At 56.3% G+C, this 26,632-nt stretch overlaps 6 protein-coding genes across 7 annotated transcripts; 3 read left to right on the top strand and 3 right to left on the bottom strand.

Moving 5' to 3' along the window:
- On the top strand, positions 1–3,060 carry UMAG_11805 (uncharacterized protein; the record flags this gene model as incomplete). Its single annotated transcript, XM_011394210.1, has 1 exon — positions 1–3,060. The coding sequence occupies one exon, from the start codon at positions 1–3 to the stop codon at positions 3,058–3,060; it is 3,060 nt and encodes a 1,019-aa protein (XP_011392512.1).
- A 366-nt stretch (positions 3,061–3,426) lies between these two features.
- UMAG_06014 (uncharacterized protein) lies at positions 3,427–3,813 on the bottom strand (the record flags this gene model as incomplete). The annotated part of the gene is made up of 2 exons (XM_011394089.1): positions 3,427–3,709; positions 3,791–3,813. 2 exons carry the CDS (start codon positions 3,811–3,813, stop codon positions 3,427–3,429), a joined length of 306 nt encoding a protein of 101 aa, XP_011392391.1.
- Positions 3,814–4,764: 951 nt separating this feature from the next.
- Positions 4,765–11,714, top strand: UMAG_06013 (uncharacterized protein; the record flags this gene model as incomplete). 2 transcript variants are annotated; one of them, XM_011394087.1, is made up of 3 exons in its annotated part: positions 4,765–8,506; positions 8,586–8,756; positions 9,211–11,714. In XM_011394087.1, the coding sequence occupies 3 exons, from the start codon at positions 4,765–4,767 to the stop codon at positions 11,712–11,714; spliced, it is 6,417 nt and encodes a 2,138-aa protein (XP_011392389.1). The 2 variants fall into 2 exon arrangements, with proteins under 2 accessions (XP_011392389.1, XP_011392390.1); XM_011394088.1 differs by lacking the exon at positions 9,211–11,714 and having other exon boundaries at positions 8,586–8,761.
- A 1,081-nt stretch (positions 11,715–12,795) lies between these two features.
- UMAG_06012 (putative general amino acid permease) lies at positions 12,796–14,672 on the bottom strand (the record flags this gene model as incomplete). Its single annotated transcript, XM_011394086.1, has 2 exons — positions 12,796–13,679; positions 13,910–14,672. 2 exons carry the CDS (start codon positions 14,670–14,672, stop codon positions 12,796–12,798), a joined length of 1,647 nt encoding a protein of 548 aa, XP_011392388.1.
- Positions 14,673–18,668: 3,996 nt separating this feature from the next.
- UMAG_06010 (3-isopropylmalate dehydratase) lies at positions 18,669–20,990 on the top strand (the record flags this gene model as incomplete). The annotated part of the gene is made up of 1 exon (XM_011394085.1): positions 18,669–20,990. The coding sequence occupies one exon, from the start codon at positions 18,669–18,671 to the stop codon at positions 20,988–20,990; it is 2,322 nt and encodes a 773-aa protein (XP_011392387.1).
- Positions 20,991–21,219: 229 nt separating this feature from the next.
- Positions 21,220–25,632, bottom strand: UMAG_06009 (putative Leptomycin B resistance protein pmd1; the record flags this gene model as incomplete). The annotated part of the gene is made up of 1 exon (XM_011394084.1): positions 21,220–25,632. One exon carries the CDS (start codon positions 25,630–25,632, stop codon positions 21,220–21,222), a length of 4,413 nt encoding a protein of 1,470 aa, XP_011392386.1.
- Between the last annotated feature and the right edge of the window lie 1,000 nt (positions 25,633–26,632).

Raw genomic sequence — 26,632 nt, 5'->3', positions numbered from 1 at the left:
ATGGGTCACGCCCAGTCTCGCCAACAGCACGACGATGGCCAAGAGCCCCTCGACGACCATGTCGTCACCTCGTCGCATGCTGCTTCCCATCGCGCTTCGCAAAGCAATGACAGCCATGCTTTCCACTCCGCCAACCGCGAGGCTGTAAGCACGACAAGTAGGCGCAAGCGTCGTCGCGATTCGGCTTCGGTCGCATCTTCTTCAACCATTGCGCATCAGCCGCTCTCCCAAAGACGTAGAATGTCCCCTCGCTCTGATACCCAATCACGCCCTGCCACGCCTCTCGTCTCGCCTGATACCGACCCAATTCATCTACCCACTCAATCGTCGCATCCCGAGATGGACTTGGACGCAGCAGAACCGCCCATCCATTCTCTGCACTCCGCTCAAGCTCGCATGCAAACCGCAGAAGCCAGCTCAACGCCTACTGATACACACCACGTCTTTGTCGCCGCTCAGTCAAGAGTCGACACCCCTTCCGTGGTTCAAGATGGAGAAACTCCCCCTCCCCACCTAGATGCGCTACACGATGAGCGAGAACGTGCTCGACGACAAATACTAGAGGCTCTCGCTTCCACGCCTCGCCACACTCCTTCCTTGACAACGCCCGTTGAGTCATCAGATGAGCGCCTCGGCCAGTCTACGACGATGCCCGGTCTAGACGCACCATCCATCGCCGCCCCTTCGGCCGCCCCTTCCCACCCCTTGGCTTCTGCCGCCATTGCCGCCTTGCTCGGTGCCATTGCAACAGTACCAGCAACCGACGCCACCGGCTTGGTCCCCGCTACGCCGGACAGCGCGGCATCCCTGCCTCATCTGCAACCACCGCCCCAGCCGCAGCATCCGCAGCCCGCACGGCCTCCAACTTTCCGCACCCCGCTACAGCCGGAAATCATCAGCGGCACCTCGATGGTCGTGCAAGGCGCACTTGTTGCTCGTACGCTTGCCAATCGACCAGCAACCTCCGATCCCTCTTCGCCCACTGATTCTTCTCAAAGATTCGGTACTCGCAGGGTCACGCGCGAACCGGCCACAACACGATCACCATCCAACGCGACTGCTGAGGCACGTACTGGTGCTGACAGCTTCCCTGACGTCCCGGAAACATCATCCGAAGGCGATAGCCAACGAGGCGCTGTGACACTCGAGGAACAGGCGGTCATGCTCAGTCGCATCCTTGGCATCGCAGCTGCAGCTACCGCTGCGTCCTTGCTCAACACCTCTGAGGCTCAGCACGTGGATCCGTCTCTACTTCAGACCAGCCTTCGTCGACCTTTTGAGCGTATGAACCAGACACCTAGCAATCGTACCGAACGCTGGCTCGCCGACTGGCAACGTGCCAGTTCCCATGATCCACTAACCTCTGTCACTTCACGCGCCGATCCGCCTTCGTCGCATGCCCTGGGTAATGGTTTTCGAAGCCGGCTCGCTTCCCTCTCCCGTCGCTCCCAGAGCGCATCCAGCAGGCCCGGATTTCACAATGCTCAGCCGCTCAGCGACGCGAGCACACGTTCTGCGCCGGATGACGGTACTGTCCAAGACCCGGCAGGCAGGCAAGAGATCATTTCACATCTGCTCAGCGCAGCAGAGCGCGAGGCTGCTTCACAAAGACGGACGCGTCTACGATCGGTGGATGCACCGACAACTCGGACGGAAGCTGAGGCCAGCGACGCGGCTCGTGCCAGTCGCACGCAGCACGACACGCAACGAAGCAGCCTCTCACAGCTCGTCCGATCGACGCTCGGATCGCTCTTGCATCCCGGTCGTCTTTTACCCACTCGAAGTACCCGGTCAACAGACACGCAGTTGCCCAGCTCCAGCTCGCATCGCAGCGATTGGACGAGAAGCTCAGCAGCCAGTTCTGGCCTGCGCCCTGCCACCAGACCGTCGTCAGACTTTTCTCTCGGCCCCAACGACGTTTCGGGCACGCTTCGACAGGTTCGAAACGGCATCCTTCCTGACGGTGTGCCTGGCAGCTTTGGCAGCTTCCTCAATCACCTGGTGAATGATCTCATGGCGGCGGTACAGCTCATGCGGCCCTCGAGTGAAGAACCACTGGCATCAGAGATCGCAACGCAGACGGCGCAGACGACCAACTACTTCGAGCATGCTACCGAGGCTCAAGCCAGCTCAGGCGCAGAGGTGCTAGACGGCGAGACTGCTACCACTCGATCGCAGCCCGCTTCCTCGCAGGACAATTCCAGTGGCGATTCGTCGGCTCATCCTGACCAAGAAGACGCCGAGACGCAAGCGAGAAGGCAACGCGACTTTCAGAACGGCAATCTTTCCTTCTTCCGTCTCTTCCGTTTTGATCCTGTTGCGCCGTCGCAGCTGGTGCCATGCATCGTCGTCGGTGTGCGCAGTCTCAATGTGACGGAACGATTCGGTGAGGAAATCGGCGGCGCTCGAGCTGCTGGTGCGGATCGAGACTTGAACGGCTCACGCCAACAAACCTCGCGACCGACTACGTTCGGATCTGCTGAGCCTGAAGAGCCTGAATCGACCTCTCCGAGACGCCGTCAGCGTGCGCACTCAGAAGGTGCATCGACACTGGCGCCGTCGCAAGACGGGTCGGACCAAACGGATGGAGAGGAGCTTCCTGCGTCGCGCTTTATGCTGTTCGTCTCTGGTGGTCGCTATCCGCCTAACCATCCTCTGCTTACGTCAAATCCATCTACGGCCGGACGCGATTTGATGATCCTCATGGATCTGTTGAGCACGATGCAAGCCATGCAGCACAAGCCCAGCACGGTGACACAACGCGAAATCGACGCGAGCGATCTGCTCAAGATCAAAGGCTGCCAGGTGGCTGATCAGGTGCGGGATGGCAAGATCACCGAAAATACGGCTGAGCGTTGCTTGGTTTGTCTTGAAGATTGGCGAGAGGACGATGATTGTCGCGTTCTTGCTTGTCGCCACGCCTTTCACACTTTGTGTGTGGATCGATGGTTGACGTCCTCTTCCAACACATGCCCCATGTGCCGACGTCAGGGTGTCAGCAAGGATGGTCGACAAGCAGGTGCCGAAACCGCCGACTCTCGACGAGCGGCACAGGCGTGAAGCAAAAGCGAGACTCATTGGAGACTGACTTTCTTTGTTTCGTTTCTCGACTGTCGTTTTTCGTTTCTTTCTTTGACTTTCCTCGGTACCTCATACACCATCATGTACTTTTATTGCATTCTCAGACACATGTTCAGCCCAATCGTGCTCGTGCTCGTGCTCATCGTGCATTGTTCAGTTCTCTTGCCGGTGGAATGTGACAATGGATAGGCGGCCAGTGGTGCACAGAACGGATACGTACTGGCCGTACAGGTGATGGCTGGGTGAGGCCTATGAGTGATTTGATGCGCTGGCAGGAATTGGTTTGTCGGAGATGGCAGGTTTGAGCATGCGAAGGTGGGATTCGCGATCCCCTTTGTGCTCAGGTTATGCGTTGCTTTGTTGCTTGATATCCAAGGTGGATGTGGATGTGGATGTGGCGGTTGATGGTGTATGCTTGTGTGATGCTGAAGGGATGTGAAGCAAGGATCGCTGCGTGGCGTCTGGTCCGGCGTAGAGGCTGGACGGTGGCGGTTGGCCAGATAGCCTTCGTCGAAGTAGCTCGGGAAGCGAACGGCCTTGTGGACGCTCGTGTAAGTTGCGCGCATCGTTCTCCCACAGGAAATACGCCATCGCACCCGTAGCTAGTCCAAGCATCGGGTCAAACACTCTGCTTGTTCCAAAGACAAGATTACAATCCAAGTCAGTATCGCTTCGTACGAGCATGAGCTACAGGCAGAATCAGACTCACCTTCCAATCAAGTAACTCGGCATTGTGATGAACGCAGCTGGTTGTAGGTCGTCGTTCAAGATATTGGTGACTAGTTGGCGTTGGTCCAAGCTGTTCGGGACCCTGAGCTGCCCCGAGACCCGTTTCAATCACGAGCGTAATTGGGTGGAGGATCAATCGGGCTCATTCGAAGCGCCGAGAGCCGATCTCGATTCTCAATCCTCTTTCCTTGTGTGTGAGTCGGTGCGATCATTTTCACCTTACTCACGACTGTAACTTACATGCCATGCACAGCTATGTGCTACAGTACGTGCTAACATTCGTAATTCGTGATATTCGTGATTACGTCGCTGACAAGGCAAAATGTGAACCGTGGATCCGTGATTGAATTTGTGATTCACTCGTTGCTTCGCCCACTCAGAGGCTGAATACAAAATTCCGACGAGTGAATTCCCCTCAAATCGTGCTATGCTTGTCAGAGACAGGGCGGGCGATTCGTGATTTCCAAGCTGCGAAATTGGTGGGATCAAGCCGGGCAAGCACAGACCAGGCGACGTGTGGTCCTACTCGTCAGTCAGGCACAGTCGCGAGTGCTGAGTTGTCTGAGCCTCGCTTTCCATCGCAGCTAGCTGTGCCGCCTGCCACCTGCTCTCTGCTCCCTCTCTTCCATCAAACACTTTCCCTTGTACGTCTTTCTGTCTCTCTAACACAAACTTACATTCTTCCTTTTACCCCTTCACAACGATATCATCCAGCCATCCAGACTTTCTCCGAGAAGCTGGCTGTACTCAACAGCGTATCTTGCTTCACCCTCTCTTTTATCTGGCGGTTTAGTCGAGCAAACCAAACAGCTTGCTCCTCAAGCCTGGGATAGCCGCTCAGCCCTTCGCATCGCCTTCTGTAGCCGAAACATCTGCCTTGTCTCGATTTTGTCCAAATCGCAGCGATTGATCCCAGACCCTGCGTCCTACTCTTAGCCGGGCATGTACAACAACATGCAAGGACACGGCTGGGCCCGCCCTCAGCAGCCCCAGATGACCGGCTACCCACAACAGCAACAGCAGCAGCAGCAGCAGCAGCAGCAACAGCTTGGCAGCGGCTTTCTCCAGCCCCAGCAAACTGGCTACCCCGGCATGTCGCAGTTCCAAAGGCCTATGCAAACCGGCATGCCCTATCAACACCAGCAGCAGCAGCCACAACAAGGCCTCATGCCTCAGCAAACTGGTATGATGGGCGGCATGGGCATGCAGCAGGCCCGTCCGCAAACCACCTCCAGCTTCCTCTCTCCTGGTCCCACAGGTATGGGCATGGGCATGGGCATGGGCATGACTGGTAGCGGTCTTCAGCCCCAGCCAACAGGCTACATGGGCGGTCTTCAGCCTCAGCAGACCGGCTATGTGGCCGGTGGAGGTCTACAGATGCAACCGACCGGCATCATGCCGCAGATGACGGGCATGCCTATCCGCGATCCACGCATGCAGCTCATGAGCACCCAGTTCTTGCCTGCTTCTCAACCCTTCTCCGGTGCTCCCGTTGCAGGCAACATGAACTTCAGTCAAGCCAGCGTGCAACCCTCCAACTTTCAGTCACAGATCCAAAACCTCAGCCAACAGCAACAGGGCTCCAAGGAGCCTCGCATCCCCTGGGCTCTCACCAAAGAAGAACGCAAAAGCTACGATGCCATCTTTCGTGCTTGGGATGCCCAGGGTACCGGCTTCATCAACGGAGAAGTGGCGCGAGAGGTGTTTGGTCAGAGTGGTCTCGAGACCGAAAAGCTCATGCAGATCTGGCACCTTGCCGACGTCGGCAATCGTGGAAAGCTCAACATTAACGAGTTCCACGTAGCTATGGGTCTCATCTACCGTGCCCTCAACGGAAATGACGTGCCAGAAACGCTGCCTCGCGAGCTCATCCCTCCCTCGGCCCAGGACCTTAACGACTCGGTCGATTTCCTCAAAGACTTGCTGAAAAAGGACACCAACGTGCGTCACAGCACTGGTCTCAACATCCCCGAAGCCGGTTCCAACAGCGGCGCCTCGTACGCAAAAGCTCGTTCCTTCCACGAGAACCCCGTCGCCCCGAAGAAAGACGCCACCGCCTACAAGCACGACGACACCGACGTTCCTAGCTACAAAAGTAGCAGTCGTCATCTTGACCGTAAGACTGTGCGATACGAGGGTCAGAGCGCCACAGACGATCTCAGCGAGATGAAGCGTCAGCTCGAGAATACCCAAAAATTGCTCGACAAGCAGGGTGCCGACGATGACGAGGATCGTGAACTCGAGCGCGAGATGGACGACCTTCGCTACCGCATCCGACGCGTCCAGGATGACATCGAGTACTACAATCGACGAGGCGGCCGCGATTCTGCCGACCTGCGTCGCAAGGCTGAGCGCGAGCTGATGCACCTCATGCACGAGCGTCTGCCTCAGCTCGAGAAGCGCATCGAAGCCAAGGACAGCCGTCAGCGCGAGCGCGAGCTTGACCAGAGTCGCGCAAGGGACCGCCGCAACGACCCTTACAATCGCTATTCGTCTGCATCGAGCGATCGTGATCGCGGCACTAGTCGCTCCGGTTCTGCACTCGGTGACGGCGAGTATCTTCGTGGCACTTTTGACCGTGACGGCGACAGGCGCAGGGACGACGACGATCGCTACCACCGCAGAGATGACACCAGTGACCGTGACAACGGCCGGTCTACATCTTCATCTGCGTCGCAGCCACCTCCGCCTCCTCCGGCCGCTGCATCTGCCAAGCCTGCTGCCCCTTCGCCTGCGCCTTCAACGCCGACTGCCAGCTTGGGTCCCCCCAAGAACATGTCTGCAGAGGAGCGCGCTGCTTGGATCCGCTCCGAGGCCCAGCGCCGTGTGCAAGAGCGCATGCGCATGCTTGGTGCCGTCGCTCCTGCTGGTCCCACTGCCGTCGACACCAGCGTCGAGGATCGACTAAAAGCCGAGCAAGCCGAAGCAGCTGCCAGGAGTGCCCAGGCCGATCAAGAAGCCGCGGCTCGCGAGGAAGCTCGAAAGGCCCGTCTGGAAGAGCATCGCTTACAGACGGAGAAGAGCAGCCTTGCCACAGTCAAGAAGGAGATTCAAGAAGCGGAAAAGGCCGACAATCCTCCTCCCGCTCCGATCGTACAGGCAGCCAAGGAAGAGATCGACGACCAAGAAAAGATGATCCGACGTCGTGAGGAGGTGCTTGCGAAGGAAAAAGCAGAACGCGAGGCTCGTCTTAAGAGGCTTGAAGAGCAAGAGGAAGAGGCTCGCAAGCAGGAGGAAGCCTTCAAGGAGCGTCAGAGCATGTTCAACAGTGGCTCCAAATCAGCGTCGTCTGCTCTTCCTCCTCCTTCTCGCAAGTCAGGCAAGTCGGCTGCGCCGCCACCGCCACCCCCGTCGCGATCGCGCGCTGCTCCAGCCCCAGCTGCCGCTGCCGCTGCACCACCTGCGCCACCTTCGACGCTCACTCCTCCCGAGGTGCCAGCCGCGCCAGCCGCGCCTGCTCAGCCTAGCCCAACCCACAGCGCTGGCTCCAGCACCAACCCTTTCCACCGAATGCAGCAAGGTGCGGGCGGTGCCGCCGCCGCCGGCTCGCAGACGGACGCTCCTGCAGCTCCGGCCGTGGTAGCGCCTGGCGGAGGCACCAACCCCTTCTTTCGCTCTCAGCAACCCGCATCTGACTCGAACCTACCTCCCGCTAGCCGTGCTACTCCACCCATATCCGCTCAGCCCACCGGAAGTACTCCCAAATCTGGTTCGCGCACTATTCACACGGCGCCCAAGCACGATGACGACGACTGGGAGGAGTCTGACAAAGACGAAGACGACGATGAGGCGGATGGGCCGGGCTCGAGCACTCGCGCCACTCGTCAGAACCTCGCGCAGGCCTTGTTCAGCAACTTGATTCCCAGCAGTGGCCGATCCACTCCTCCTGCGTCGGTACCGAGCGCTCCGGCGGCTCCTCCTGCGCCGCCTGCTGCCCCTCCCGCGCCTGCTGCGCCCGCTGCGCCCGTGATCAAGCCTGCTGCAGGCCCTGTTGACCGTGGTGCTTTGCTCGGCCAAATTCAGGGTGGTCTGAAGCTTAAAAAGGCGCAAACCAACGACCGATCCAAGGCACTTGTTACCGGTAGCGTGATTGGAGATGCATCGGCGCCTGCGCAGAAGTACGTTCCGCCTCCCAGCCCTCCAGCGGCTCTCGAAGCATCTTCAGCAGTTGCCGAGCGATACGTCGACGAGAGCGCGCCTGCGCCACCTGCACCGCCTGCTCCGCCTGCTCCTAGTATGCCGGGCTCGTTTGACGCTGATGCTGGTGCTGAAGACTTTACTAGCGGCAATGCCAACCGACAGAGCGTTGACTGGGCCAAGAGCCTTGCCAACGATCAAGCTAACACGAAGGCGGCATTTGCGCCTGACGAGCCATCCGTACGTGAGGAAGCGGAGGAAGACAGCCCAGACGAGGACGAAGGACCAGAAAATCTTGATGCTGGCCGAAAGTTTGTCAACGGTCATGTCGGTATTGGCGAAGACGACGTGCATGGCTTTGATCTCTCACGCACCGTGCGTGTCCGTACGCTGTACAGCTACGCTGCTCAACGCGACGAGGATTTGTCGTTCGACGAGAACGACGTGCTGTCTGCGCACCCAGCCAAGGACGATGACAGTGCGTGGTGGTACGGATCGCTCGTGAGCGGAGCCAAGAAAGGCTTTTTCCCGCGCTCGTACGTCGAGCCGATTGATAAGCGTAAGTCCAAGCGATACAATCGATATCGACCCGGTAGATTTACTACTTGCTGACCTCTTCCGCCTTCTTTTTGAAACAGCCGCCAAGGCCAAGGCACTCTACGACTATTCGGGAGCTTCGGCAGAGGAAGCCAGCTTCGCCGAGGGCGACACACTCAACGTTGTCGATCAGGAAGATGCCAACTGGTGGCGCGTCGATGTTGGCGGTCCAAAGATCCTCGTCGCTCCCGCCACGTATTTGGAGCTTTCCGGTTAGTGTCAAACCTCGTCCGCTCGTTGGAAGGATTCTCGTCTTGTCTCTTGTCCCACGTTCCTTTCCGCTGTCGATCGCATTCACCCCTGTCAACGCGCATGCCCAGGGTCAACTATACAATAGAATTTCCGTGCCGTTCCGTCGTCGCCTCGTGTCCTTTCCTCGCCTCGTATGTCGTACCTGGCCGAAAGGCCGAGAGCAAGGGCGGGTCAGGAGGGGGTTCCAATGTGATGCTTGGCCCCCTGCCTCGCCTGAGCCCTAAGCTCTGTGGCCGCGGCCAGGGGAGTTTCTGGGTCTTTGTGCTTGTGCAGGTGGTAGCGGGTTTTTGATTTGAGCGGCGATGAGGATGAAGTTTGGAGGCACCACCAGGCCAGATATACGAACGATTTGCTGAGATGCTCTTCTCCATTGCTTCTGTCTCTACGTTGATGTTTTATGTCACTCAGCTTCAGGACGAAACGCGTCTTGGAAGAAAGCTACGACGACACCACTGCAGACGAACGAAGACAGCGACGGCGGATCGGGCGTCATGGTGCGTGTCCAGTCGCAAGACTCTGCAGCCGACCCTACCAACAAGACTTTGCACAGAAGTGCAGACTGGGTCATCGTAGACGACGAGGCGCGCAGCCTTGGCTCTTCTACTATCCACATTCAGACACCACTGCCCAACACTACCGTCGAGGCCGAGGCCGAGGCCGAAGCCGAAGCCGACGAAGAAGCGCAGCTCAATGCAGCCCTGGAAGCATCGCAAAAGGATCAAAGGCTTAGAGACGTGGATCGAATGCGTGAAGATCGACAGCTGCAAAAAGCGATCCAAGCATCCAAGATGGAGGCGGTCGCCTACGCTCTTGGCTCCATCCAAGTTTCGGCAGAGCCAAGCAAAAAGGCAGAGCAGAGTCAAATGCACCAAGTGGATGGGTCGGAGGATAGCGATTCGACCACGGGCTGGACTTCGAGCGAAGATGACGACGACGATGATGATGATCAACATGACGCGGCTGCTGCGACGACGACGTCGACGGCAGCAGAGGAGGGTGTGACGCCACACACGGACGAAGAGATTCGGCAGCACACCATCGAGAGACTTCGCGTGCTCGAAGCAGCTGGTGTACTCGTCAAGACGGACGATTCGGCGAGCAACAACGCAGACGAGCACAGCAAAGAAGAATATGGCCATCTGCCAAAAAACATGGGAGGAGTCGAGTCGAGAAAAACCGCCAAACCTGCTCGTCGTCCTCCCCCACCGCCAGGACAAAAACGCCACAAGAATCTCGACGAGCTAGTTAAGCTCTCGCGCTCACGCACATCTAAGCGACCTGCCAAACCTGAGGAGCCGCAACGTCGCAAGCCTCCTCATCGACCTCGCAAGAAGCCAAGTCGAGATCTGCCACCTCTGCCCACCGATGGCACCGCTGCGCCTGCGACCAGCAGCAACTACGCACAGGCCGAAGCGGTGCAAGAAGATCGCATGGAAGACGCATACGATCGATACTTGAAGCTGACAAAAGAGGTCTCGCTGCAGCCCATCCTGCCTGCCACGATCAGCGCCTCTGCATCGGCAAGAAATGCAGCTGTCAGTCCTTCTTGGCCTGCTCCCACTTTGTCGCCGGCTAGACCGAGTTCCGCTGCAGGAGAATCGTCGTCTCGCACGTCTACTTTCTTGTCGACGATCAAGTCCATGTCGCATCGCAGCGCCTGGACTGGTTCATCGAGTGCAGCCCCCTCGAGCCTGGGAGGGAGGATCGTGAGCGGTCCGATCGCTATGGGCACAGCCAGCACATCGGGTGGCGTCTCGCAGGCGACTTGGATCTCTGAATCACAGCGCGCTGGTGATGCATCGCCCGAAGCTCTCGGCACGCCCTCTATCGCGGCTCGCAGCGGTGCTCCATCGTGGTCGAGCCTGGTTGGACCCGAGTTGCTCTCTGGTCTTTCGGACACAGAGCGAAAACGTCAGGAGGCGATCTTCGAGCTCATATCCACCGAGACGGCGCACGTTCGTGATCTGCAGATCATTGTCGAGGTGTTTTTCAACTCGATGCAAAGCATGCTCTCGGAGAAAGCTAGTACGGTGATCTTTGCCAACATCGAAAGCGTGCTTTTGACGGCTGTCTCGTACCTGTCGGACCTCGAAGCAAGACAGAAGGAGGACCGCCTGTTTGTTACGGCGATTGGCGATGTGCTCGAGCGACACATGCCGGCGATGAGCGTATACTTGCCTTACTGCGTCAACCAGCAGAGTGCAGGCGAGATCCTCGAGGCTGAAAGAAAGCGCGACACGCGCATTGACATTCATCTGCTCAATCTGCGCACGAACCATCCGGCTGCACGTGGTCTCGATCTGAGCCACTTTCTGCTGGTACCCATGCAGCGCTTGACCAGATACCCTCTGCTGCTCGCACAGATCTTACGTTATACTCCGCATGAGCATGTGGATTCGGTGAAAATCGAATCGGCCAAACACACAGCAGAGAGCATCTTGGCAAAGACGAACGAAGCGATTCGGGAAAACGAGGATCTCAGCGCGCTCGCCAAGCTTTCGGAGAATCTGTGGCTGGGAGATCAAGTACGTCTTGATCTGACCAAGCCTTTTGCTGACGGAGGTCGAGCGGATGTGAAGAGGCACCGTCGCGTGCTGCGCGATGAGGTGGTGACCAAATCTAAGTCCGGCAGGAAACTGCGATTGGTGCTGACCACGGATCTGTTGCTCGTGCTACATGCACAAGATAGCAGTCTATACAGGATCCCGATTCCTGTCGATGAGGTGTCGGCATCTCAAGCCAAGCCCACGCCCAAGCCCAAGAGTGCCAAGTATGCAGATACCTTCACCATTGTCCATCAGTTGAACCGCATGCAGACCCACACGCTCAAGTTGCGAGCTCCAACTCCCGCGAATGCCCACGCTTGGATTAGACTCATTAACACCGCACGAGCTGACGCCAACGCTTCAAACACTTAGCCGATGCACCCATGTGCAGGTGGATACACCGCCTCCAGAATGTCGACATGTTTGCACCTTGCCAGGCTGCTAGCGCGATCCACTTGATGCTTGCAGAGACGCAAGCGGCGTTGCCGTCACGAGTGCGGTGGCGCGTGCCCAGAAAGCGCGACGTGGACAAGAAAGGCTTGTGTTAGCCTGGACCAGAAGCGCGCATGATGGCGAGACAGGAACAGCAACACTGACGGTGAATTGGCAAAGGCGCGTGGTGGAACAAGTTGGCCAAGAGCCCAACAACGCGGTGCGACGCGCTTGGATGATCGTGGCTATCTAGTCGAGGTGCGCGATGGGAGGATTTGGGAAAGTGTCAGCAGCTGTCATGGCTGATGGCGATGGGTGGTGAAGTCGTGACTTGTAGACACACGGTGCTTCAAGCAAGGCCTTCTGTGTTCTGGGGGTGATTCGTGAGTGTGGCTGATGTGTCGACAAGTTTGCAACCTCTACGGCCGGCGCTTGGCCGTCGAACCTGCTAGGAACATGTGACTGTGTGGCCTTCCAGACTCGTGACTCGTGATTCGTGGTGAGTGGACTTGGCCGATGGTCGCACGCATATGTGCTCAAGCCATAGCAACGCAAGAGCCGACTGCGCAAGTGACCCAGGCGACAGCAGCAAACTGCCAGGACATGCGCACGCCACGCGCAACATGCTACCCTAGACTGTGAATGTGCCAAACAGGCTCACTTGGCGAGTTGAGCAAGCCATCCCAGCGCGCTAATGGCCAGATGAATCCGCAATGCGCTGAGTGCGTCCGAGATTGGCTGCAAAGCTGTTGGTACTTTGACGCGCATGCGCACGCGCTGGGATGTCTCAAAAGGCTCCTCACACTCGTCACTGTTGATAAGCGCTGTCAACAAAGCTGTAATCAAGCGGCACACAATGCCAGAGGAGAGGTGGATACGTCAGGATACCGTGCATTGCATAAGCGAAAATCGTGGATTCATGATTGTTCACAAGTGGTGCAAGCAACCCATGACAAGCGCGTGAGAAAAGAATACATGCAGAGACAAGACCACGTATCGAGCGGAACAAGTGCGACGGTGACTAGGAAATGAAGGCCCAAATTTTGCCGCCGATGGTCGTGGGTTTCTCGTCTGGCTGTTCAGCGTCGAGGATTTCGCGCAAGCCCGTGATGAGATCGACCTCGTTCGCCGGGATGTGAGCGCGGTTGTTGCGGTTGTAGAACCAGTTGCCAAGGTACAGGATGATGAAGAAGGGGATCGGGATGTAGTTGGTAATAAAGTCCGACGTCGACCAGTTTCCGTTCAGGAAGATCGACCAGCCGCTGAAGAGCATGACGACGAACGTGCTCGATACGGTCCAGTAGCCACAGAACGGCTGGAGCCATGACTGGTAAGGAAGTACATCGCGCGACATGCCCTGTACCTTCATCGCCTTGTGGAAGCGCAGGTACATGATACCGATGCAGAACCACGTCACCATACCCGCGATCGAGGTCATATTGGCAAAGTATCCAAACACTGTGCTTGCGCCATCTCTCACCGACATGTACGAGAGGAATGAGAACACCACCGAGACGGCTACCGAGACATACGGCAGACCTCCTCGAGTGGTTCGAGCAAACACGCGCGGAGCCGATCCGCTGATGGCCAAGCTGTACAAAGCGCGCGACGACGTGAACAAGTCACTGGACGCCGCTGAAACCGCCGAAGTAACAAGTGCACCATTGATAATACTTGGAATCACTCGCCAGCCCGCCTGCTGGATACCAATCACAAACGGCGAACGAGCCGCAGTCTTCTTACCCGCCGTGAGTTCCGGGGTATTTGATGCGCAGATCAGTCCGATCATAAACGTGCCCAGGAAGTAGAAGACGCAGATTCGAATCCACACTTTGCGGATCGCGCTCGGCACCGACTTGCGCGGGTTCTTGGCTTCCGCAGACGCGATAGCAACAATCTCGGTACCTGTAGAAACGCACGAGCATAAGCGAGCGAGTATGAGCCCAAGCGAGTCAAGAGTGTTAGTGAAATACACGCAACCATCAGATATCTGCACCGTCGGCTAAAAAATGGTGCGCGCGATTGCACGCCAAGTCGACATCGTGATGGACCAACGAGGATCACGAGCGGAGCTGAGCACGCTCAGGACCAGGGAAAGATGTGCAAAGACGCTAGTAGACTGGAGAGATGCTTACCAATGTAGGAAAACGAAGCATTGATGAGCACAGAGAAGCAGCCAAGGAACTGGCCGAGAGAACCCTTGATGCCGTGATACTGGGTGAAGGGACCGGGGTTCTTCCAGTAGCGGAAGCCGATGCGGCCCTGCTTGCCGGCACCGAGGTCGATGCAGATGGAGAGAATAATGAGGCCGATGATGGTGATGATCTTGATCGAGGCGAACCAGAACTCGGCCTCACCATAGGCACGAGTACCGAGCAGGTTGATGGCGACGACTACTACGAGGAACACCGAGATCCAGATGGCAGGACTCGCGTCGGACCAGTACGACATGAGAACTGCGGCGGCAGAAAGCTCTGCAGGGAGCACAATTACCCAGTTGTACCAGTAGTTCCATCCCATAGCGAACGAGAGCGGCCTGCCGACGAATCGCTCGGAAAGCTTGATGTGACCACCGGGAACAGGGAGGTACGAGATCATCTCACCCAGACACATCATCATGGCGTAACAGACGGAACCCATGATCAGATACCCAAGCCACAGACCCAGCGGGCCAGCATTGTGAAGCGAAGAAGCGGTACCAAGGAACAAACCTGTACCGATCACACCACCGATCGAAATCATGGCCATGTGACGCGGAAGCAGAGCGTGCTTGAGCTCCTCGCCCTTGCGCTGATCGAACGCGTTGGTGGTGTTGGTACCGACACCATCCTCGAGCGTGGCGACCACCTCGCCCTTGAGCGAGTCCGTCTTCTCTTTTTCGTTGGGAGAGTACGACATTGTGGATGAGGGAGATGGGGGGGGGAGACAACCGAGGCAATGGCTCGAGATAAACCCATCTTTATACGTTCACGATAAGTGGGCTCGAACGTGCTCGGAACAGCTTGGTGTCAGAAATGCGCACAGCTTCCAGGATAAAGTGGCACTTGACGAGAGGAGAAGGTAGAGATACGGGACATACCAAATTGCTCAGGCAGGAGGCCTGTCGCGGGGACGGGGGACCGAGGAACACGGAACAGGGAACAGGGAACGGGCAGCGAATGAAAAGCAGTTGTGATTACTTTGGCTGACGATAGCAAGTCTGCGCATTCAGCAAGCACAGCAGAGCGTGGGGTCACGCGGCTGGCCTTATCAAGAAGGTGCGATACCAAGTGAAACTGGGTGGGTCGCCTCTCGTGGGCGGAGGGGTAAGCCACCAAAGAGCGAAATGCGAGTGGGTCTGGACGTTTCGAAAGACAATGCAGTGCGACCGAGCCAATAGCGAAGTAGCAACAGTCAGGCCACGTCGCGAGCCTTGTATCTGATCGCATTCGCTTGCAGCTCACTTAGCGGATGCCAGAATCTGAGCCAATCAGGAACGTTTTTGTTCCTAAGTCAATTGAGCCTCGTGGCCGGAGCAACACTAGAGCATCTCACTGTTGACACGCACGGCACCTGTCACGCGACGCGAGCATATCGCCATTCTCGATCGAGTCAAGGTGGTCGTTCAGAATCTTCTTGCAGCGACTGTCTCGCCGCTGGGAAGCCGCAGAAACTCACTTGGTCGAACGAGTTGCTGGATTGCAAACCAAGTCAGTGCTGAGGCCGACAGACTCGCAACGCAGCTCTGAATCAACCACAAGTCGCGCTTTGTAGCGCATCTGATGCGATGGCCCACGTCTATCTGCAATCCGAAGCGAAGCGGGGCAATAAGGGCCAAGAGCTGGTTGGTCCAATTACATCTACTAACCTCGATCGCAGTCCAAGTGCGTGGCGGCACAAGCTGACAGCGGCCAGCGGGAAGCTTTCCGCCGCCGGCGGTGTGTAAAATCGTGAATTCGGAATTCGATTCGACCATACTGGTGTGATGGTATCCAGTCAAAAGTCACAGTCAAAGTCACAGTCACGCGTTTGTGGTTGGATTGAAATCATTCGTGATTATTCCAGTACCTTATCGTGAAGCACGAATCGCAAATGGAAGCGCGCGCGCACAGTGGCGCTCTAAGCGAGAGTAGGCCCGCGGGCCAGGAAAAGATACGTTTGCATTTACCATTAAGTCGGTCACGTGTGACAGATAACAGGCCGACACTGGTCTTGAGCCATACTGATAGATTAGGTCGGCGCGCACAGTCACGATTGGGTTTTGTCAACTTGGCTCGCGGAAGACTGGCGCTGAGACGTGAGCAACAGCAACGGGCGCGAGCTTGATTCCACTTGCTTGCTGTCTTCTTTTCTCGCTTTGATTGCCCTGTTGTAGACAGAGCGTTAGGCTGGATCCCAAATGTGCGGCCGGACCGTTACAACCGAACGTACGTTGTGGCACCTACCGTCCATTACCCATCGTCGGGGTTTCGCCGTGCAGGAGAAATGCCGTGCTTCCGCCCGATGACCGCTCAAATTAGGCTAGCAGACTGCTGCGATGCCAGTCAGTCAAGGCCGGCAGAACAAGGACAAGGAAGCACTCACCGAAACGTCCATGTCAAAGTCAAGCATGTTCACCTTGGTTCGCGGAATAGTCTGCAATTCAAGCCAGCGAACGAACGCGCTTATCTTTGCGAATACAAACCGTGAATGTTGTTATCGCTAACTATTCGTGATTGTTCGTGTTGCCGCTGCATGCACGAGAGAGACAGGGAGAGGCAGAGCGTACGAACAACAGAGAGACAAAAAGACACACACAGGCATACATACACAGAGATCAAGTTAGGCACGACGAGGCTGTGTTTCCCCTTTGCGCTGGAGTTGACGATGCATGCTGCAGCGTCGCATGGTCGAAAGCGAGGCGATCACATTGCATCGAGGCAAAAGATGTTACATGTCAATGAGGTGGCCGCACTCTTAAACCGAATCAGGGTGACTACGAAGATACACACGCTGACTGATGTGGCAGCAAGTTCGATGGGAACAATTTTTCAGATAGGCAGGTGGGTCTAGATTGGCGCTGGCGTATACATGAATGAGGACAACAAGGTTCACTCAATGCTGATATGCGCACCAGGGAGACACGAGAGAAAGAATGTGAACTCCGATATCTCTCGTGCGGAACGGAATGTCTCTGGCGAATTGCGAAGCCGACTCAACCCGACCAACGGGCGGATGGATGCCTGCTCAGTACGTTCTACGATCCATCGGCGGCGACTTTGCGCACGTTTGTCAGCCAACATTCAGAACTCGAGCATCGGTCAGCATGACTGCCCAAGATCAACAAGCACAATCCTAGCAGCCACCCTCCTGAATACAAGCTGCTGTCTTGCGCTTGTCCAGCATTCGAGAGATCTCGCTTTCTTAGTTCACAGCCTCTTTTTGGCAATTGAGCTGTCTTGTCCTGTGCACAGCCGAGCTTGGGTGTAATGCTGTTGCATTGCTTTTTGAAGCAGCATATTCCTCAAAATTTATCGACTGTCGAAGCAGTCTCCATTGCAGTCTCGCAGTTTCTCGCTTTTCCATCCAATGGCGCAAATAAACAGTCGTACGGTACGGTCTCGCAGAAAGATGCGCTGCTATCCGAAAAGAGGAGCTGTCTGGCGCAAGGAGATGGCTCTGGGACTTGGCGGTCATGACCAGTAAACCCTTGAATGGGCGATTTTGCGGGGCATGGAGCAACGCACCCGACCAAACGTGCCAATCCGCTGCCCCATATCAGTCACGAGTGCCTAGAAAGCCAATCGCACAGGATGAAGGGTCTGCCAATCTGAACCTCGAGGCACAGGCGCAGTGTCTGGTTGAGTGGATCAAGGATCTGCGTGCGAGACATGTGCGAGACTAGAAGCTCAGTTCAAGCCTTTTGGCCGCTGTGTTCGTGGTTTGAGCCGCAGCGAGTGGCAACGTCGAAGCAGAGTGGGGAACCCATCACGGACATTTGTCCGAAGAGATCCGAAGCTGGGCGCGCCTTTGAGTTTGGCAAGAGGGATGACATCTCAAGCTTTCCTGATTGGTTGAGAGAGCGGCTTGCAAACTCCAACAAATCACAGTCACGAGTCACGACTTGTGAAAAGTTGAGCAGAGCAGCACAACGGGTGAATCACGATTTTTTGCGCTATTCACGATTCATAATCACGAATTGTCGACTTGTGATTAGGCTGACTGCGCGATGACTCGAAATTCACGATTGTGAATACACGCCGCTTGAGGCGGAAGGCAATTTTACAGCTGTTAGATCTGACAAATGAGTAGGACTCACTCGAACGCCTCTGTGCTCACGACTTGGATTTACGATTGGACGTCTACTTCATTGGAGGGACTATGTGGCTCACGTCCCACCGTGTTGATGATTTCGTCCAGAGGTGGGTCGTCCAGAGGTGGGTCGTCCAGAGGTGGGTGGTTACCCTGAATCGGTGGGCTCTGGTGGTCGCTTCGTGTTGCAAGGCAAGAGAGCTGCGAGCAACAACACGAATAGAAGCGTAATTTCGTAGTCGAGCCAAGCGCTTCGTGACTCACAACTTGATTCACAATTTGGATTTCCGGTTGAGTCCTAATTCCACTCACAACTCACGCTGACGAGAAGAAATTGGAAAATCGTGAATCGTCAAAATCGTGAATCACGAATACTGTATGCTTGGAAATGCTTGGAAATCGTGAATCTCACGTACGCACAACGTCAGTGTGACTGGCTGCACACGACGCTCCTCCGTCTGTTCAAGCCTTCAGAGTCACACAGAGGCACGAGTAACGACCCGTAAGCTCGCTGCTTTGGTGGCAAGAGACCACGCTCAAATACCGAGCCGATCAATTTTCTTATTCGTCTTCTTCCATCATCCTTCCTGCATCATTCGATCTGTTTGCCTTACGCTTGCAAACATGGCACCCAAAACGCTTTACGAAAAGATCTTTGACTCGCACCTCGTCCACGAGGAGGCGGATGGCACCTGCCTCATCTACATCGACCGTCACTTGGTGCACGAGGTCACGTCGCCACAGGCGTTTGAAGGTCTGCGCAATGCAAACCGCAAAGTGCGCAGAACCGACTGCACGCTTGCCACCGTCGACCACAACATCCCTACCGCCTCGCGCAAGTCGTACCGCGATACAAAGTCGTTTGTCGAGCAGGTCGATTCGAGAACACAGTGCATGACGCTGGAGGAAAACGTCAAGGCGTTCGGTCTCACCTTCTTTGGTCTCTCGGACAACCGTCAGGGTATCGTACACATCATCGGTCCCGAGCAAGGATTCACCCTGCCCGGTGCGACGATCGTCTGCGGTGACTCGCACACCTCCACGCATGGTGCCTTTGGTGCTCTCGCCTTTGGTATCGGCACTTCTGAGGTCGAGCACGTGCTTGCCACGCAGACGCTGCTCCAGAAGCGCGCCAAGAACATGCTCATCCAGGTCGATGGCGAGCTTTCGCAAGGCGTCACCTCCAAGGACATTATTCTGCACATCATCGGTCTGATTGGTACTGCCGGTGGTACGGGTCACGTGATCGAGTACGCCGGTTCGACAATCCGTTCCCTTTCCATGGAGGCTCGAATGTCGATCTGCAACATGTCGATCGAAGCGGGTGCACGTGCCGGTCTGATCGCCCCCGACGAGATCACGTACGAATACATCAAGGGGCGTCCTCTCGCACCCAAGCAGGGTGAAGCGTGGGACCAGGCGCTCGCCTACTGGAAGACGCTTCCCAGTGACGAGGGCGCGCAGTACGACACGGTGATCAAGATCGATGCCAAAGACATTCCGCCTACAGTTACCTGGGGTACGTCGCCACAGGATGTGGTTGCGATCACGGGCACTGTGCCGGACCCGAAGAACGCGTCGAACGAAGCTGAGGCGAAAGCGTGGACGCGCGCTCTCGAGTACATGGGCCTGGAAGCGGGGACGCCGATGGAAAAGATCAAGATCGACAAGGTGTTTATCGGGTCGTGCACCAATGCGCGAATCGAGGATCTGCGCGCTGCTGCTCGTGTGCTGCACGGACGCAAGGTGGCAGATGGACTGTACTGCATGCTCGTGCCCGGTTCGGGGCTGGTCAAGAAGCAGGCCGAAGCCGAGGGGCTCGACAAGATCTTCCAGGCGGCCGGATTCGACTGGCGCGAGGCAGGATGCTCCATGTGTCTGGGCATGAATCCGGACCAGCTTGCGCCTGGCGAGCGATGTGCTTCCACGTCGAACCGCAACTTTGAGGGCCGACAGGGCGCAGGTGGACGCACGCATCTCATGTCGCCTGCCATGGCTGCAGCTTGTGCTGTGACCGGCTACCTGACCGACGTTCGCAAAGTGGTTGGTCATTCGTCCGCCAAGGTGGGAAGCGATGCGGCCAAGCCGGCGTTTGAAATCGAGGTCTCGGACGCTAAATCGTACCTGGTAGATGCGACGCCTGCTCCTGCGCCGACGAATGTGGCTGCGGCGGGTGCGGGTGCGCTAACGGACGAAGATGCGTTGCGCGATGTACCTGCATCGCACATTTCTTCGAGCGGAGGTGGAATGGAAAAGTTCACTACGCTTACTGGCATTGCGGCGCCACTGGAACGATCCAACGTCGACACGGACCTGATCATCCCCAAGCAGTTTCTCAAGACGATCAAACGCACAGGACTCGGCTCGGCGCTGTTCTGGCCACTGCGCTACGATGCCAAGACGGGCGAGCCCGACCCGGCGTTTGTGCTCAACCAGAAGCCGTACGATCAGAGCAAGATCCTTGTGGTTACAGGACCGAATTTCGGGTGTGGCTCGTCTCGCGAACATGCGGCTTGGTCGCTGCTTGATTTCGGCATTCGCGCCGTGATCGCCGAAAGCTTTGGCGACATCTTCCGCAACAACCTCACGAAAAACGGACAGCTTCCGGTCGTGCTCAGTCGCGCTCAGATTCAGAGACTTACCCAAGACGCCAAGGCGGGCAAGCAGATCACTGTCGACCTGGTCGATCAGCTCGTCATTACGGCCGATGGAAAAGAGAAATTCAGCTTTGAAACTCCCGAATTCACGAGGCACTGTCTCATTAACGGTCTCGACGATATCGCGCTTACCCTCCAGCGCGATGCTCAGATCGGCGCATTCGAGCGCAACAGATCTACACACACCCCTTGGCTCGACGGTTTCGGCTATCACGCCAACTCGAATTCCTCGAGTCTCTTGGATTCCGCAAAACCTCTCGTCAACAACGTCACTGCCACAGACTGGTGATCCACCTTCCGAACCTTGTCGTCCCTTGAATCCCACTTGCTTTTCCTAAGTCTTGAAAGCGTGTGCTTTCTGCCTGTGTCGCTGCTCTTCCTTCTTTGAGCGCCTATCCGTCGTCCCCGCTATTCCAGCTTGACACTTTGTTCTACGCACCATCACACTGTAGACGAGATGCGAGAAAAGGCTGCGCTGGTGATTGATTAGTGGAAACGCAGCACGTGGCTAAAAGGAGCTAATCATGTGCGTGGAGGTGCTGCATTCTGACGAGATCTGCATAGACGCCATTTCGATTCAGAAGATCGATGTGGGAGCCATGTTCGTGCACTTTGCCGTCTTTGAGGACGTAGATGAGGTCAGCGCGTGAGATGGTGCTGAGCCTATGTGCGATGGCAATTGTGGTTCGGCCAGCAGCCGCCTTATCGAGTGCTTCCTGGACCAGCTTTTCGCTATCTGAATCGAGCGCCGACGTTGCTTCGTCCAGCAGCAAGATGCGTGGGTTGCGGATAAGCGCCCTAGCAATCGCAATGCGTTGCTTTTGACCTCCAGATAGTTGGGTCCCTTTCGCACCCACCTGCGTATCCCACTTATCCGGCAGAGACTCGATAAATGCTAAGATGTTGGCCGATGCAGCGGCAGCACGAAGATCATCCATACTCACGCTCGACGCATCTTGGAACGCCCCCAATCGGATGTTGAACTCAATCGAGCCATCGTACAGTGTAGGTTCCTGCGACACCAACGCCATGTGCTTGCGAATCTCAGCCAGATTCAATGTGCGAATATCCTTTCCATCTATCAACACCCTCCCCGAAAGTGGATCGTAAAACCTCTGCATCAGCTGCACCGTCGTACTCTTCCCACACCCCGATGCACCTACGAGCGCAACAAACGTTCCTGGCTTCACCTCAATGTCAACTCCTCGCAACACCTTAACTGTCGGCCGCGTCGGATATCTAAAATGAACCTTGTCCAACCTCACATGGCCCTCGACCTTGTCCAACACCTCTCCTTGGTCGCTCGTCACGTCGATCTCGGGAACCATATCAAGTAGCTTAATGCTATCCCAAGCAGCTGTCTTGGCATTTGAAATGTCCGGCACAAACGAAAACGCGTTGGACGCTTGGATCGATCCGAAGACCACCGCGGTCAGAATAGTAAAGTATTGACCCGAGGTGTACTCTCCACTGATGAGCAATTTCGAGCCGTACCAAAAGCCGAGACCAATGATCCAGAATTGCAACGCTTGCGAAACAGCGTACAGAAAGTTGCCGTAGAACGCTGTGTTTCTTGATATCCGACTAGGAGCATCCAGTTCTCGACGGTATATCTCGAGGCAGTCTTGTTCACGTGTAAGCGAGGCAACCACCCGCATTGCTCCCGCCGCCTCGCATGCTTTGGCCGCCGAGCCCTCGTAGGCTGTCTTGAGCCTTGCATCCTTGAGAACGACGAGGTGCAACCTCACAAACCCTGCGGAGAGCGTCAGAGGGATGCAAGCAATCACCACGAGCGATAGCTTCCATCCGTTGGCAAGCGCAATGATCGCACCGGTGACCAGCGTCGAGATCGACTGGATGATGGTTCCCAACGTCACTCCGACGAGACCGTTGATCTTTTGCGAATTGTCAGCCAACGAGTTGCTAAGGGCTCCGGAAGAATGCGCGTCTTGGTCGTGGTAGGATACGTCGGCTCGAAGGTAGGCGAAAAGCGACATCCGTCGCATGCGCTCCATGAGCACACAAGATGCCTTCATCAGCGTATACGTCTGGATCGAGATGGCCAAAGTACAAAGGATGGCAATCACAAAAAAGTAGAGCGCCCAGAGATTTGCGTCGTGCAACATGGTACTGCGTGCAGGTTCCGGGCAAGCTCCGCCACCGATAGCACTGCAGAGCGAAAAGTTCTGCAACGCGTGGCCGAACAAGAGCGAGAAGCACGGGTAGGCAGCGCCGGAACAGATCGAGGCGATGACGCCGGGCACGTAGAGGGTGAAAACATGATCGCGGTTGATCTTGGCGAGGCGGTAGAGCAGGTAGAAGATCGAGGGGATTTTTTCTGGCTCCTCGTCCCTGGTGGCTTGCTCGCGTTGGCGTTGATGTAGAATAGCACTGGCGACGCTTTGATGTGTGACGCTCTTTTCGAGTCCGGCGGGCATCTCGGCTTTGGCTTCTTGTCGGACGGCAGCTTTCGCGTCATCGGTGACGGCAAGGGGGACTTTGGCATTGGAGGCGACAAACTTGGCTGGCTGGGCAGCTTGTTGATCGTCGTCGTCATCGTCATCGTCAATGACGCCCTCTTCGACAATCTTGTTGCCCACCTTGGCACGAATGTTTTGCGCATCGACGAGTTGAGCATATGCACCGTTGAGCTCGAGCAGCTCGTTGTGCTGTCCGGTTTCAAGGATGACGCCTTTGCCCATGACGACGATCTTGTCGGCATTCTTGATGGTGGACAAGCGATGGGCGATGGTGATGGTAGTCCTGTTCTGACTGGCCTGTTCCAAGGCATCCTGAACTACGGCTTCCGACTGGGTGTCGAGCGCTGAAGTGGCTTCGTCGAGCAACAAGATGCTCGGGTTCTTGACAATGGCGCGGGCGATGGCGATGCGCTGCTTCTGACCACCGGAGAGCAGAAAACCTCTCTCGCCTACCATGGTGTCGTAGCCGTTGGGTAGCTGCGAGATGAAGCCATGTGCATTGGCCATGTTGGCCGCATCGATGATGAGTTTTTGCTGCTCCTGCTCCGAGGCGTGTTGGAAGGGTGTGTTGATGAGGCCGTGAGCAATGTTGGCACGAATGGTGGTGGAGAAGAGTGTGGGTTCCTGACTGACAAGGCCGATCTGGGTTCGAAGCCACTTGAGGTTGAGGTCACGCACGTCGACACAGTCAAGCAGCACTGCGCCTGCATCGGGATCGTAGAAGCGCTCGACGAGCGAGACGATGGTGCTCTTTCCCGAGCCAGATGCACCGACCAGGGCGGTGACTTTGCCGGCAGGAACCTGGAGGGAAAAGGCTTCGAGAACAGGCACATCGGGTCGAGTGGGATAGCTAAAGTCGATCTGGTGAAACTCGAGATGGCCTTGGCACGCTTCGGGACGCAAGCCGCTAGGATCGGAGCTGTCGATGGGAGGAACGCGATCGATGGTCTCAAACACTTTGGCGCCGGCAGCAAAGGCGTAGGAAAGAGCCTGCATGTTGGGCGCCATCATGGCCATGGAAAAGGCGCCGATGAGGATTGAAAAGATGACGTTCATGACGGTGCCCGAGGCAATGTGACCGCTGGCGAGCAGTTTTGCGCCAAAGTAGAATGCGAGTGCGTATCCGCTGTAGATGACAAAGAAGAAGACGCCCATGCCGATGCCTTGGTAGAGGGAGCGCTTGATGCCGAATCGGGTGGCTTGGCGATTGCTTTGGTCGTAGAGTTGGACGAGGTCGTGTTCGATACCAAAGGCTTTAGCGGTGCGGAGGGTGGCAAGAGCCTCTTCGGCGATCGAGGCGGCCTTGGAGACGCGGTCGAGCTCGGCCTGTTGAAGCTTGGCGGTGACTGCGTTCATGAGAGCGCCTGCGATGATGATGCAGGGGATCATGGAGCTCAAGGCGAGAGCGAGCTGCCAGGACTTGACATAGGCGACGATGAAGCCGGTGACAAAGGCGCTGATGAACATGACCGACATGGGGATCTTGTCGCTGATGCCCTCCTGGATGAGTTGGATGTCGGTCTGGATGCGAGTAGTAATCTCTCCGGCGCCGACAAGGTCAAAGTAGGCGATGTCCTGACGGAGGATGGCCTCGAGATATTTTTCACGGGTCCTTCGGGTGATGACCTCACCGGTGTAGACCCAAGCTGCCATGTAAACGTAGGTAGCGACGAGCATGGCAATACCGATGTAGACGAGGAAGAGGACGCCGTGGACGATCTCGTGGTCGAGGTGGTCGCGTGCGGTTAGGATATCGCCGTTAAAGAGCAGAGCGTTGGAGTATTCCAAAAAGGCGGTGGTGAGACTACCAAAGACGATGGTCATCAGCGGTTGCACGGCACCTGCAGCGGCGGCGGCGATGAGACCAATCAGGTTAAAGATGTGATCCCATACGGTGGCGTAGCGGTAGAGCTCTCGAAAACCGACGCGGTCGACGGTGGCGTCATCGTCGGGATGTTTGCTTTTCCTCTTTGTGCGTCTTGGCTTTGTTGTCGACTGGTCGCTCTGTCTCGCATCGGAGCTGGATCGTGTTGAGTCTGTGCTGCCAATGTCGATTTTCTCCGAGGTGCGGTGGCAAGTGGAGGTGTGTTGGCGCCTCGGGGTCGGTTCTATGGCGATCTGAAGATGGTGAGACTGCGGCTGCGCTTGGTGTGGGTGGGCAGATGGGGATGGTTCAGGGTCATGTGCGACGCTTTGCTGCTGTGCCTCGAGGTTGTCGTCGTTGTCGTCGTTGTCGTCGTCGAGAGCATGGGCAGGCTGCGGGTCACTGAGAATGACTTGGTGAGCACTTTTGGCGGCCGAGTCTGGTTGTGGCTCGAGATGGATGATCTGGTCGTGGAGTTGCTGTGCAGGAGCAGGAGCAGGAGCAGGAGCAGGAGCAGGAACGGTGACTGAGGCGGGAGCGGCTTGAGGCGGCGTGCTGAGCGTAGTAGCAGCCGAAAGTGCACCCATGCTGGCTACGCTGCGACTTGCTATGTCGGACCGAGTGTTGGATGAGGATGACGTGTGGAGTGTCCGCGGGAATGGGCGGCGTTGGCTGCGTTAGAATGACATTGGCAAGGATGTGAGCCAAGAATGAGTAATAACCCGAGAGAGGTTGTGGGTGATGATGGTGGTGACAACTGTGAATCGTCAACGTGACCAACAGAACAGGAGTTGCGAGAGTGCGAGAGTGCGAGAGTGCGAGTGTGCGAGTGAGAGTGGGTGAGTGGGTGCAGTGAGTGTAATGCGTCGAGTAACAACGTGCAAGGCTGTGCGTGGAGTGTCTGTCTTGTTTGTACCACGCTTGGAGCTGCTGCACTGATTGACAGAGGCGCATCCACTCGTGCACAAGTCACAGTCACAGAGTCACAGTGCACTCGTCACTTTTTCTCAGAATAATTCTCAATCACGAATGCGCTTCGGCGGAAAAAGTGAATTACTAAACGTGAACCACGAATGGTTAAAGTCGCAAGTCGGCACAACTTGACTCACTCTCAACCTCCTCCTGGCTCGCTCTCTCTCATACTCACCCTACACTCGTGACTGTCTGTCCAGCTTTGTTCTCGCACAGGATTGTTAGCTCAAAAGTCGGTCTAGAGTTGCAGCACGGAGCACGTCTTGTCTCAAAGCGTGGCGCCAGTCCGACAATCCCAAAAAACAAATGACGAATGAATGTAACAGAAAAGAAAAATCACGAATCACGAATCACGAATCACGAATCACGAATGGCACGCTCGGCTTGCGCCCACCATCGCCAGAATCCACCGTTTCCGCGGATTTCACTCACAGCTGGCTCCTCTCCTCTCCTCTCCTCTCCACTCCTCTCCTCTCCTCTCCTCTCCTCTCCTCTCCTCTCCTCTCCTCTCCTCTCCTCTCCTCTCCCTCCTTTACTTTACTTTACTTTACTTTACTCTACTCTACTCTAATCTACACTAACCTAAACTAACCTAACCTACATTACACTATACTA

This window comes from Mycosarcoma maydis, chromosome 21, assembly GCF_000328475.2.
Source record: "Mycosarcoma maydis chromosome 21, whole genome shotgun sequence".
NCBI classification, from domain to species: Eukaryota; Fungi; Basidiomycota; class Ustilaginomycetes; order Ustilaginales; genus Mycosarcoma; species Mycosarcoma maydis.
Note: the sequence above shows the minus strand (reverse complement) of the source record. Positions and strands in the feature narration are given on the sequence as shown.